The sequence below is a fragment of the Phaseolus vulgaris genome, chromosome 8, assembly GCF_051622355.1.
Source record: "Phaseolus vulgaris cultivar YP4 chromosome 8, ASM5162235v1, whole genome shotgun sequence".
Lineage (NCBI taxonomy): Eukaryota > Viridiplantae > Streptophyta > Magnoliopsida > Fabales > Fabaceae > Phaseolus > Phaseolus vulgaris.
The window spans coordinates 51,135,392-51,149,325 of NC_143505.1; the positions used below are offsets into that span (position 1 = coordinate 51,135,392).

At 34.5% G+C, this 13,934-nt stretch overlaps 1 protein-coding gene across 2 annotated transcripts; it reads right to left on the reverse strand.

Moving 5' to 3' along the window:
- Nucleotides 1–3,988: 3,988 nt before the first annotated feature.
- On the reverse strand, nucleotides 3,989–9,892 carry LOC137823470 (Protein kinase superfamily protein). 2 transcript variants are annotated; one of them, XR_011083133.1, is made up of 15 exons: nucleotides 8,446–9,892; nucleotides 8,057–8,358; nucleotides 7,789–7,933; nucleotides 7,534–7,649; nucleotides 6,956–7,134; nucleotides 6,291–6,788; nucleotides 6,165–6,205; nucleotides 5,878–5,946; nucleotides 5,623–5,723; nucleotides 5,432–5,516; nucleotides 5,246–5,344; nucleotides 5,082–5,150; nucleotides 4,570–4,770; nucleotides 4,390–4,484; nucleotides 3,989–4,309 (listed from the first exon to the last, which is right to left on the reverse strand). XR_011083133.1 is itself a non-coding variant. In XM_068628624.1 (15 exons), exons 1-15 carry the CDS (start codon nucleotides 9,250–9,252, stop codon nucleotides 4,213–4,215), a joined length of 2,835 nt encoding a protein of 944 aa, XP_068484725.1. In that variant the 5' UTR covers nucleotides 9,253–9,892; the 3' UTR covers nucleotides 3,989–4,212. The 2 variants fall into 2 exon arrangements, 1 of the variants encoding a protein (XP_068484725.1); XM_068628624.1 differs by having other exon boundaries at nucleotides 4,570–4,701.
- Between the last annotated feature and the right edge of the window lie 4,042 nt (nucleotides 9,893–13,934).

Consider the following 13,934-nt stretch of genomic DNA (forward strand, 5'->3'; position numbering starts at 1 on the left):
AGTGTCGTTCAAACAGACCATCTTATTTGTATTTGCCTCCATCATTCAAGCAACTTTGATGGGAAATTCAACACAGTAAAATAATAACTCAATAAGAGCAATAAGCAGCGGATAATAATTTCCCCAACTTGCAAGAATCTGTGAGGAGCAATAACAATGGCAACAACAAAAACACATTGAAGGAAGAGACAAAAAATTTAATGTGGAAAACCTTCTCAATGTGAGAAGTAAAAACCACGGGCACAAGCCAGTCAATCAAGTTCCACTATGATCAAAATTAAGGTTACAAGAGAGTCTCAAATCACAACATAAATTGTGCTCAATAATCAACCAAATAGAAAGACAACATAGATGAAATAGAGAACAAGAAACCAAAAAATTCACAAAACTACAGCTACCATATGCGACCTATAGGTCATTCTTCCGGTGACTTTTCAACAATCTGAATGGTCAAATTGAAGCAACACGAGTTATGAACCTGTTGACAAAATTTCAGCCCGATCCAACAATGAACAAAGCAGCAACGACGATCCGAAAAGTTTTCAAAAAAAACGCTGAAAACACTGTTGCAATGTGAGAAGAATTTCTCATTGCTCAAACAAATTCTAAAAGCTCTGAACGGTCAGATTGACGTACCACAAGTTATGAACCTGTTGAAAATTTTTTAGTCCGATCCAATGGTGGACGAAGCGTTGGCGGTGGCTAGAAGTTGTTGGACAAAACTTTCTCTCTTCATTCTTTTCTTCTTTTCTTTTTTCTCTCTGTCTCTACTGACGACTCTCTATCTGTTTAAGAAAAAAACCCTAAAGGTGAATAATATTGGATTGGACCTCCACATAGGAAGTGAGCCTAACCCAACACGTATAATTGCTGATGTGGCGGTGATATCCTGGTTACTTCGAGTTTCCTTCCTCAAGTGCTGGTGCTCGGTCAGTCGGGGTTACCTGCAAAAGGTACTCCAACGCTCAAGTAAGTACTCTAGTTTAAGAGTGTGTTATGGTAAATGGAGAACGTACCTTACTCCTCCACAAAGAACTCTATTTATAGCTTTGGTTTGGATCCTAACTCTGATGGTCGAACATCAGTTATTAACTGACATACATAGTTCCTTATTACTAGTATTATAAAATAAAACAAAGATGAACAAAAGAGGACAAAGATGAACAAAAGAGTAAAAAAGAAGGCAAAGGATATGAGAATGAATATCTCTAATATTATTCCATTAAGATCAAAATAATTAGTCAGAATATATACAAGCGGTATACTCATTCTAGGTCTAACTAAAGAGAGAAAGAATCAAACAATAAATACTAAAATCATAATAGACAAAGACAAAATCAAGGTTATTCACCTCTATAAAAAGAAACAACTAAGAATTAGAAAGACACAATTAATATTAGTGTGCTGCTGGTCATAGCTCGGTTCTCGGCAGCAATTTTGAGACAACTCGGCTCTTGGGTAGAGTGGGGGAGACAACTCGGTTGTTGGGCCTGGGTGGAACTTGCTTAAACGACCTTTTTCAAGGATAGGCCCAATGCGCACGAGAGGGTCGTTACGTAAATAAATCGATATACATGTGCTTATAAATATATTTGTTATTATTGTGTATATTTGTTATTATCGCGCATATTTATTATTATTGTATATTTGATATTATTGTGCATACTGGTTATTATTACGTGGCAATATTTTTTCTATTACATGTTTGTTGCACGTGGCTAGTTGCTATTAACCCTAAGTAGACGGGGAGATGCATTGATAACAGAAAGTGGACCTGCGGATAGCATCAGAAGAGTGTTAGTGACTGTGGCATGCGGTTTTATGTTAAGAAACAAAAGCTAATATGATTATTTTTAGTTAAGATTTGCTTATCTCTAGGAAGAGTCGTTGCATGTTGCGTGTGCGGTGATAAAAAGGGATGAAGTCTCCTAGTAAAGGTACGCTGCTTTTGCACACTAGATTTACTTTTGGTGAACCCTAGCTGACTTGATCGTTGGAGTGTAATCAACAGGTAGGCGCACTTTGTCCCAACAGAGCCTTATTCTAGCATCAAGAAGGAAACGTGGGTCTGACTCCAAAAAAGGCTTTTTCAGGAAGAGGCGTTCAACCTAGTCAACTGACAAGAACAATTAGGATCCTTCTATAACTCTGGTATCCATATCCTTTAATAACTAGGAAGATGTATCTTTTAGTTAATTGATTTTAGATGACTTGTTGAAAATATTTTTCCTATATTGCGAATACGCATCGACTCATTCAACGCCATCATAACTGTTTGATACTTGTTATTATTGTGTACCTTGATGTGCTACTTGACTCAGACGATTAATCACGAAGATCGAGACGGACCGTTACCAGTAAATGAACATTAAAGGATTCTATGTTGGGAAAGAAAATGCAAAGGATTTTTTTTTTCCGAATTCCGTATAGTCAAGGAAAAAAAAATCCCTCAACAATACCCCCAATCTCCGCATAGTTTGTTTTTTAGTTTCCAACTTCCCGTGCCAAGAGGATGATTTTTGTAGATACATGAGGCACATATATAAAAAGGAGGTGATAGAAAAGAATACACAAACAGAGAGGAGCAAAGAAGGAGAAACAAAAAATGCATAAAGAACATAGAATAAAAGGATAAAGGTATGCTTTTTTCCTCATTCATTTGATTGGGGTGTAGATGTTAAGTAAATTTTTTAACTTTGTCAAGATTTTCGTTGTCGTTTCTATGTTGGTATGTTTGTCTTTTGTTTTCTTCTTCGGTGGAACCTTTACATGAAGCATGAAGTTAAGTGTGTGTAAACGTGTGGCACAGACCATTGTGAAATTTGTTTTCATGTGTGTGTGAAGAAAAAGAAGAAACATGTCTTTAGCATGGCATGGTTTTTATAGGCTTTAGTATTTCATCTTTGTTTGGGTGTTCATTTTGTAAAACATATTGCGCGCCTTATTTAATTTATTTTTATTGTCTAAATAAATAACTAAATGAAAAGAGATCCTTAATAAAACAGTCAGTTTATGCCTAAATAAAATAATTTTTGAGTCATTGCAATAGAATTAATTAACACCTGTAGCTTTTGAAAATGTATTTAAATAAATAACTACAAATAGAGGTGGTTACAATTTTGGATAATATATATGCTAATAAAGCTTTTGTACGATATAACTAAATATTTTATTTTTTTCCTTTTAACTTATGTGTCATATATTAAATATAAATGTCTCATGAACCATTCATTTTAGAAATAATTATTTTATTATAACTAAATTTGGCACAGACTCTTTTAATGTAATGTGTTTTATATAATCCTTATATTTTAAAGAGTCGTTATGTTTATTTATTAATTAAAATTCATGTCTATATTTAAATATGATAAAAATAAAAATAAAATGATTTTTTGTTTGTACTTTACGTTATTTCTAATAATATATATATCTAGTATTTAAAAATCACCCAGGTATAATACATTTAAAAAATAAATTATTTAAAACATATACATCACATATATAATTTTATATTTTATATTCAATTATTAAAAAATTAAAATACAATAAGTTTTATATAAATTAAATATTTTTCAAATAAAATTGACGCGATTATCTACAATATTGAGTATAATTTACATAATTTTTGTTTATTATATGGATTGTAAGTAGTGTAGTTTCTCGCCTTATTGTATTATACGTGAATCATGAAAGTATACAACATAATTAAAATATTATAAATACTAAAAATTTAAAATTAAAATACCACTCTCAATTTTTTTTTTCAGAAAGGTTACGTAATTCTAATTTTCTATGAATGGAAATAGACAAGATCTATCCCCTAAATAAATAATTTTATTACTATTGTTTGAATCTAGAATATAATTTTTTTTTAAATTATGATTACAACATTATATAAACAATATATGTTGTCTTAAGAAATAATAAAAAAAGAATATGACATATTTGAGTAGTTTTGGTATTATTGAATTGAAATGGGGAAAAAGAATAGAAAGTGGAAATAATGAAATTTATTGATCTCAAAGCTATAGATAAAAGAGCTCGAGGTCATGATTTGAAAGTTACTAGAGGCTTGATTGATTTTAAGTGGGCATACGAAATGGGTTAAGCATGAATCAACCGATCCATATACAATTGCAACAAACAATCAAAGGCCTTCATGCCATCATCAATAGGTTAATAAATTTCATCAACAAAAAATCCCTATATATGTTATTTCCCACCCATTTTAATCGCATCCGCTGGTGACTTGAGTAGTTTCTTTAGAGATTCAACTATGCTTGAAAATGATGGGCGATCACCAGGTTTACTGTGCAAAAATGATCAATCCTCAGAACCAACATAACCCATATACACACACAAAAAATCACACACATATATAACACTTACTCAGCCCAACAAGATTCCATCAGAGAGGCCAACGCTGGGGAAATGTTTGGAGGGATAGCAAGCCTCCTATTCTGGAAGGCCACAGCTCCCACTACCTGAACAACATAAACATGATTCACTTTAAAAAACTGACCCATATACACTTAGCAGGTTTCAGATCTAAATGTTCAACAAATTTACCTGGGCATGACTAAGTCCATTCCACGGTTGTTGCAGGGTCACAAGTTCCCACAGGATAACCCCAAAACTGTAAACATCAGACTTCTCATTTGAAGGTTCGCCACGAAGAAATTCTGGAGCCATCCACTCAGGCTGAAAATAAAATTAAGAGAGTTACACACTTATTGAAGATGTGGCACCGTGAGTGAATGAAACTTCAACCTGCAAAATATTAATAGAATGACCACTTTGTTGAAATAAATTTGCCTCTATCTACACCAACATGCACAACCTACTAAACCAGACAATTTGCTTGACACAAAGACCGAACACTCATCAGACAATTGACAGCCATACATACTGGTATTCAATAGTTGAACTTTATGAACAAAGGAGCACTAATGTTAGCAACAATAGCTGAACTTTTTACTTCAAACCTGAAATTGCTACTCAAATAATTTTCAAACCTAACGTCCATAATTTCTTTCTTATGACACATGCTTATGTACATAATCTGAGAACAAGAAACTTACAGTTCCAGCGACAGATTTTGATGATAAGAAAGTGTTCGCCTTAAATCTGGACAATCCAAAATCACACACCTGAGCAAGAAATGAAAAAAAAAAATCATTTATAAGCACAATTATTTTACCAAAACTCAACTAGAAACTCGAGTGCTCAATCGGTTCCATTATACCTTGACAGTCCAATTTCTGTCCACTAACAAGTTCGGGGTTTTGAGATCCCAGTGCACAATTGGAGGCTTCAGACAGTGGAGATAATTGATCCCTTTAGCCTACAATCAGACAAATTACGTATTATCATATAACACAATATATAATATCCAATTTATCAGAGAAAAATAACAATATCTGGCACAAACCACGTCTAAAGCCATCCGTAACCTTCTCCTTGGATCTAGAATTTCACCAGATGCTGGCTTATGTATTAGGCGGAATAAACTGCCCCTGCAATAAATAATGCACCAGGAAACAACAGTAAGACACTCAACTCAAACCATTATGAAAGAAAATTCAATATAATTTTACTGTAAAAAAGGGTTGGATGGCTTACCTAGGCAAATATTCTGTTACTATAGATAGATGTGGACGTTTAGTAACTGCACCCATGAAAAGCACCACATTTGGATGACGTACTCGTTTCATTATGGCAACCTAAAACAATGAACATATCAACTTGCATATTAACTTGCTTCATTTGCCCCATTAGATAAGGAACCAGAGAAGTGAGTTTTGTATAATGAATTCCCAATATTATTATACTCAACATAATAAAATGATATAATTTTAGGGGCGACACGACACTTACCTCTCTGAGAAATTCTTTCAACTGATCATCCTGGAAATCCTGAACTGTTAAAACCTTGACAGCAACATCCTGCAATTTTAAAACCACAGTAAAATACCATTGAGTTAAAATTATAACAGAAAAATAATAGGCTGTATTGACAATACAAGATATATCAATGGTTTGATATAATAAATTCATCATGCAACCAACAGCAATCAATCATACTTAAGAAATTAGGAATTACGAAGACAATACGAAGCAACATTCACGAACTTGTTTGTGCATTAAGTAGTATGAAAACATACCGATCCATGCCATTCAGCACGGTACACTGTCCCAAATGATCCTACACAGAGAGAAGAGAATTTAGATTCGGAGTCACCAGGTCAGCCATGTGCTCTAAAAAAACAAACAGGAAGCAGAAAATTTACCAGCACCAACACGCTCTTTGATTCGTAAATCGTCCCACGGTATCTCAAGCCAGTCCATTGCAAGTGATGGTTCAAGGTTCAAGTATCTTGGAATATTACCAGCACCCTGATTTTCATGTTTATTTTTTACGTGTTCCTTTTCTGATTCGGTGGATGAGCTCAGTATAGATTGCTTATAGATACTTTTTAGCCCCGAACTTCCCTTTACAACGATCTCTTTGGAAGCTTCCATAACTACAACTGAATCTTTTCTGAGCCTTGGGTACTCATGTATCGATGCTCCAGAGACTTGGTCAAGATCATCAGAAACACCTTCATAGATGGCAGGAAACTTTAATAAACCCAGAACAGCACATTCCTCATCATTCCCTTTCAAGCCACAGGGAAATAGAGGTTGTTCTGTACCTCCACGAGTTTGATCTATTGCAGCATAAATAGAGCCATTACTATTTTTCAGTCGATCAGTTTCTTCAACTCGTTGATCTTCGTGTACACAGCCTGCAAGATATTGAGTAACAACTAAGAAAAACTTCAGAGAAAAGGAATGATCTCTGAAAGAATGTATCGAGATTAACGGCTACATACATGGATTCTGAACTTGAAATAAGGATAGTTTAATACAGTAGAAAGACCGAATTTTCAGGAATATATAAAGCACAACACACCTGAATAAGAGTTATCAAGAGATTGAGAACATGCTGTAACATCCACATATGGAGATTGGGATTCTTTTAAATGAGAAATTTGAAACGGGGAAGGTATTGATGAGGCATATGCTCCGTTAATTGAGGAATCTGGCCCAAGGATATTTCCTGGTTCCCCAACCAGATCAACTACATATTCTCTGTTGACAACATGAAATAAATGTCAGGTTTTTTATAAGGTGATCTAGAAGACTATAACAATTAACTGAAATGTTCTACAATCTCAATAAACAGTCAGTCTCAAGCCAAAATTTTGACACGAGCAATCTAAACAGAAAAGTGCAACATACAACTTAACAATCCACAAATTGTAAGGATAATGAAGCCCGGCAAATCTAGATGAGTATGAAAAGGTACAAGTGAAATTAACAATAGAACTCTAGGGTAAAAAAAAGTAAAAATGGTCATAACTACTGAAGCGACCCACTACGATTATCACCAAAGAATAAGTACGTGGGCAGAGAGACATATTTTGTTTGACTTTATACTATCAAAACAAAACTCAGAAGAACAAGGCAAAAAAGGACAACTGCGCTAACCTTGAGAGCTGTCTGTCATCTTTAATCTTGACAAGGCAAGACGATCTATGATCTGAAACACAGTACCTACAACCTCGAGCAATGCGACATGGCAAACCTATGTAATCTGCCAATCTCTAAAGCCGCAAAACCCAGAAAGAGAAATAATTATTTCAAATGAATAAATATAGATTATGAAAATCAGTAGGGAAATACTAACACAGCCTCCTCTTAAAGCATCCAAATGATACAACAACAAAGAAACATATTCTTCACCTTGAAGAGAATCGCGCGATGCCTACAGAGTCCACTGGATAAGCTACCAACAGGAAGCACAAAACATTGGTGAAAGTTCCTCAACCTCTTACTAACCAACTTCCACCGCTTGTGTAGATCTCCTTGCTCCACAGGGAACGTACCCCTTCACACACACAATTCAACACCAAATAAGCATACAAACAATAAAAAACAATAAAAATAATCAAAGAAGGACGTAAAAAAAGTAAAAAGTACGGTGTATCGTAATCTTACGATATTATCTTACCCCATGCATATAGCAACGAGTTTTCCGAGTTTCTCCACCAGCACCAACGCGTTTTCCGAAGCAGAATACAACTCCTGAGCTTTATCTTGAAGCTCCTTAAGCCGAGAGTCCTCCTGTCTATCGAAAAGAACCACCTCTATGGAAGTGTCGCTCGGTTCAACCGCCTTAAGCGCCATCAGAGTCGGTAACCGCTTCCCTTCTTCTTCCACATCATTGCACATCACCCAAAGGTACGGATTCATCCCCAATATGTTGTAAAAACCGTCAGATATCTTGTCCGTGTACGACAAACACCCACTCACCTGAAAATCAAGCAAAGGAACATGTTACTAAACGATAACCTACAGTTACAGCAAGTGTAGTTTCGTTTCGTTGTCGTACATACGTACCCATAAACGATACGAAACGGATTCAGCGTCCCAGGTTTCGGGACCAGCGTCGAGTGTGACAACAGGTTCAGAAGCGAGGCTTGCTAAACAAGAGAGTCTCTGCGCCAACGCCAGTTGCAGGTAGTAGCTCTCCTTATACTTCTGCGCGGTATTGCGTTTTACGTTTTCTTCCTCTTCTTCTTTCCTTTTTCTCGCGTCTTCTTCAGTGAAGACTTGAAACGACGACGTTTCGTCTTTCGTAACGTCGCTGGAGAATGTGGCGGTGCCGTCCAGCGTGAACAAGCTCCCGGCGTAGCTGCTCCCGCTGGACAACCTCGGCAAAGAAACCTGCCGGTCGAAGCTCCGGTCAACGGCATCCTTCACCACTTGCGCCGCTGCAGCCACCGCCGGAGGCGGCGGCGTCGGAAGTAGAAGCTCTCGTTCATCTTCTTCTTCGTCGTCGTCGTTGGGATAGGACTTTAAATGGTGACTCGGTCGATTGCGGTCCTTCTTTTTGTCGATCAACCAATCGCAGAAGGCGGCGATTTGCTTCTGCTTGGTGCGGAACTTGTCGGCGCCGGTGAAGAGGTCGGATACCGCGGATTGCTTACCGGATGAGAAAACGACGTCGTGGTTGTCTTTGGCGGCAGGCGTGGGAATCGGTGTTGGCTTTATGGGCGCGTCGCTTTCATAGGAAAAAGTCGTATCCGATGATTTGATTGAGTTGACAATTTTTCTCTTCTCGTGATCCAATCTCTGCTTGGAAGACTCATCCAACCCTCTTTCCGGGAATTGCCTCGGGAAAAAGTAAGTCGCTCTGTGAGGCATTTTCACAAAAATCTCAGTCTTCCTTCACTGAAAAACCGTGATCTCAACAGCAACAACAACCTTTCTTTTTTTAGCCACACGGTGGAGGTACAACCTCTCACGTGCGAAGACGAAGAACTCTTGTCCGTTGCCGTTGTCTTTGTTGGTGAAGCTGTACGCAGACACTATTGGCTTATAACAGTAACCGCCATGGAACTTGGTTGGTTGTGTATTGCACTTGAGCAGCGAGAGTCGCGGATTGGATGAAGGAGTCCGTTGAAATCTGGCACGTGCGTCCAAAGTCGATGACGACTAGGCCAGCAGCGATTGACCCCTCGCGGAACGTGGAGGCATTGTGAGTTCCTAGAAGTAGTTTTTTAATCTGAAGAAGAATAAAATAAATAAATATCGATAAGAAGCAGCAGCAAAGCAAAAGCAGAAGCTAGAACACCGAATTGAGAAATGGCGTTTTGGAGGCGGTGGAAAGGGTAAGAGAAAGAGAGAAAGAAAGAGAGTGATGAATTTGGTGGAAGCTATGTTTGTGAGGACGTTGTATTTTATGCAGAAGAAAGGGTTGGCATGCTAGTTGGGGGATCATGGAATGCTGCAACCGATGGGGAATCCAAAAGTGTGAAGTCAGTGCTAACGTACACCTGCTTCAGTTAGTGCGCACCCTTCGTCATGTGGCGACACGTAAACCAGTCGCCAATGGGGTTGGGACACGTAAACCGAAGGCACGCGCTGCGCACCTGCGCGCAGTAGTCAGGAGCCGCGGTTTTCTTTTCGGCAAAGAATAAACTAAACTAGTTTTTTTATACTTTTAAAATTGTATTTTATTAACATAAAAATTATATATATATATTATTGTATGCAACCTAAACTTAGATTTTGTTACTAATAATTTTTTAAAAAAAGAAGCATTTAGTAATGGTGGTAGATGTGCATTGTTTATCACCTATGGTTTGTTTTTGGTGACGCTAAATAAGTGTGATTAAAAATTGGTTTTAATTTGATTTTATAGAATAATGGGATGTGAGGAGTGTAACGGTTTAGAGAGATAGGAGTGTGATATGGATGGTTGGATGAATGTCTTGTGTGTGTGCTGTAAAGGGTGGTAGAGATACTATTTTGGGGTTGAAATTTTTATTGTTTTTCCTCTTTCTGCTCCTTTACTCACTTGCTCTGCGTGAACCAATCCACATCTTAAAATCTAATCCAAGCTTTTCTACTTGTTTTTTCGCTAAACAGGTATAGTTCCTCGTGCTTAGATTTTCTTTCCCTTTTCGTATTCTTTGCAGGATTGTCCTATATTTCGCTTTATGTCTCACCGTTAAAAACTATACTCTATCATTCTAACTTTCTATTTTACTCTACCATATATATTTATTTATTTTCTACCAACTCTCGCTAATATTTTAATATATATTAAGAAGTGAAGTAAAATTTGTATACACTTTATGTTCTCGTCAAATAGGAAGTTGGAAGCTTGGAGATCATCTCTGAAGTGTATTTTTTTGTGTTTATAATCTTGGATTGCTCGGACATCATAAAAATGAAATTAGTGGAGTTTCACCTGTTGACAATATTTCAACGATTAAGTCAATGAGAACATAATAATATTGATGTGTATTTTTCTTTCGACACTTACCTTTGTTTGAGGATCTTCATTGATCGCCTCTTTTCGAGAAATAATAAAATATTCTTTAAGTGAAATTTAAATCAAGAGCTTATCGAGGGTGGTGATAGAAATTTCTTATTTTCAGTGCTTCAGAAAAATAATATATTAAAATAAATAAATACCCCCGTAAAATAGGCATAATCATAGTGAATAACAAAAAAAATTATAAATTATACGTAAATTAGAAATCCACTAAGTTGACCTTTGCTAGTTAGGTATTCGAGCAATATGATTCAACCGATCACATTCACATAGTAAATTTATATATTTTGGATTTGTCTTATAATTAGTGTATGTGGGTTTTAAATATGCAAAATCCTTAAAAGGATAAACTTATATTTCATTTAATAATATAAATTATTTTTTATTGAATTAGTTTAATAGAAAATAATATGCTAAAAAACTAAAGAAAATAATATTTTTTTGTAATATATATACTAGATTTTAAGTAAAGAATTATATATGTTTTTCATTCTTGAACTTTCACATGAAATTGATTTTCATTTATAATCCAAATTTTACATTTCTTGGATACTTCTAATAAGGAAACTATTGAAATGGGTCTTTACCAAATTTTTTTAAGTAGCATAATGAATTTTCCATGTGGATTAGGATGTTAAAATATTTCATGCTGACTCATGGCTGACGTGAATGTTATAATATTATAATACAGTCCACCTTGAAAATATGCTTGTTACGTAACAAAAAAATACAGATAAAAACTCATTCCAATAGTTTCTTTCCTACAAATACCAAAAAATCTAAAGTTTGGATTAGAAATAAAAATTAATTTCACATTAGTATCAGTACAAATGTTAGGTGTGATTACTGCTGGAATACTGGAGGAGTTTCTGTTGGCATTAGTAAATTCCTGGCATGGCTATTGTTTTTTCTTTTTGGGTCCTACCAAAACTGGTTTAGTTCTCTTGTCATGATTGGTGCACTTTTGCATGCTATTCCTTGTTATATCTTATGGCTCAGCCCCTGAATTTAGGTGCCATCTAAGTACTGTTATTATTCAACTTCAGTTCTTTTTCAGTTCTTATGTTCTTAGCAATTTTTGTGTGTTTTAGCTTCTGTTTGGATTGAGGAGTGGATTTGTGAGGAGGGGAGGGAGTGGATTTGTGAGGATTAGAGAGGATGAGTGAGGATATGTGAGGTTGTTTGGATTGAGAGATGATAAAGTGGATTTATGAGGATGGTTTATTGTAAGTTTACAAATTTGTCCTTGTTATTAAAATAATGAATTATGATTCTTTTTGTGTGTAGGTTTGAATTAATTAATTTTTTTAATATATAATATTCATAATTACTTATATTTTATAATAAAAAATTAAAAAATATAATATAAATTATTTTTGTGTTAAATTGAAATAAAATTATTAAATATATTAAAATTTATGAAAATAATATTTATTATTATATTCATTTATTATTTTATATAACTATATATATTTTGTTAATATTATAATTTTTTGTATTTTTTTATTTTCATTATTTATAATTTTATGTTGTTATTAATAGTATAATTAAATATTTTTGAAATTATAAATAAATTTATGTAATATTTAATTTTGATATTTTAATAAAATGCATGTCTAGGGGTATTGTGGTAAAATACAACTATCCTACTTAATCCCCACAAATTTCTTCATTTTGTGAAGAATGAAAAAAAAGCACTCACCCTCTCCCCCATCCACTCCCCCACCCTCAAAACCCTTGAAACAAACACAAAAAACACCCGCTCCTCCCTCCCCCATAGAAACAAACACACCCTTAGTCTTTTTGGGGTGAATTTTTTTGTAGGTTAAGTCACACATTGGGTGGTTTTTCTAAGCTTTTGGAGAACTAACAATGTGTTTGATGTATACGGGTTGGAATACCTCTGAAGTATTCAATTTTATTTAATTTATTTTATTGTTGATAAAAAAAAATTAGTATCAGTAAAAAAAAAACATATTTAACCCAAAAATAAATATATCATCAAGTATGGTAATAAAATTATTTCAAAACAGATAACCTACAAAATTTAGGAAATTCGAACATTTAACAAATCAACTTTGCATTCAACATTAACTTGCAAAATATGAGAAAACCTTTTTTTTTGGACATGAAAAAACCTCTTTGGTTATATATAAAACTCCGTGGAGATCTATTCCAAAAGATTCATTATCATTATTATTATTATTATTATTTTTAAATAAACTAAGAAAATCCTGTAAAATTTCCTATTCCAAAAGATTCATTTGCTGATGTATAAACTATGAATGCTATTATACATGATATTGCTGAAACCCATCTAAAATTATTAAATTCAGAATCAAAACGAATAGATGTGTATTTGAATGGACATGTTTTGAAGCTATATGAATCATAGATCTATATTTAACTTGATATGACGCAAAAGGAACTTTATATCACTCAATACATACCGAAAGAAGTCATGATTTTATGAAAGAGATATGATAACATGTGACCATAAACTCGTGCCCATATGCTTGGAATATCCTAAAGAACCGTGACATACTTTTGCGTACAAACTGAAAATTTCCCATTATCTTGCAACAAAATTTCAACCACTTTGCTGGTGTGACCCAGGATGAATCACTTGCCTAATGTTTTGTAATCAAATTTCAATTCAATAGTTCATGTAATCCATCTCCTAGCATCTATCTACTTCAGTTGAGTACGAATGTAGACAACTTACGCCGTTTATAAATTAACTCAGATTATTTTAAAATTCATTATATGTGTTGTAATTTATGTGGTATATTATATTGAGGAGTAAACTTTAAACATAACTCAATCCCATAAAACCGACTTTTAGATGAGGTTTGCACCAATTTATATATTATGAAATGTCTTAATCTCTAATTAATGTGGAATCTCCAACACACACCTTTTTCTAGAAAGAATATTTATTCTATTTTATTTTCCTTTATTAAATCAAAGTAAAGAGTTTGAATATATATACAAGCAGTAACTTATTCCTGGTAGCTAAAGAGACAAAATGTAAAATAAAGAG

Excerpts from the sequence above, each read along its gene's own strand:
- LOC137823470 (XM_068628624.1), bottom strand. The coding sequence starts at position 9,252 with ATGCCTCACAGAGCGACTTACTTTTTCCCGAGGCAATTCCCGGAAAGA. Across the intron at positions 6,789-6,955 it reads TCTTGATAACTCTTATTCAG|GCTGTGTACACGAAGATCAA; the intron begins GTGTGTTGTGCT and ends AATATCTTGCAG. Across the intron at positions 5,947-6,164 it reads GTGCTGAATGGCATGGATCG|GATGTTGCTGTCAAGGTTTT; the intron begins GTATGTTTTCAT and ends TTAAAATTGCAG.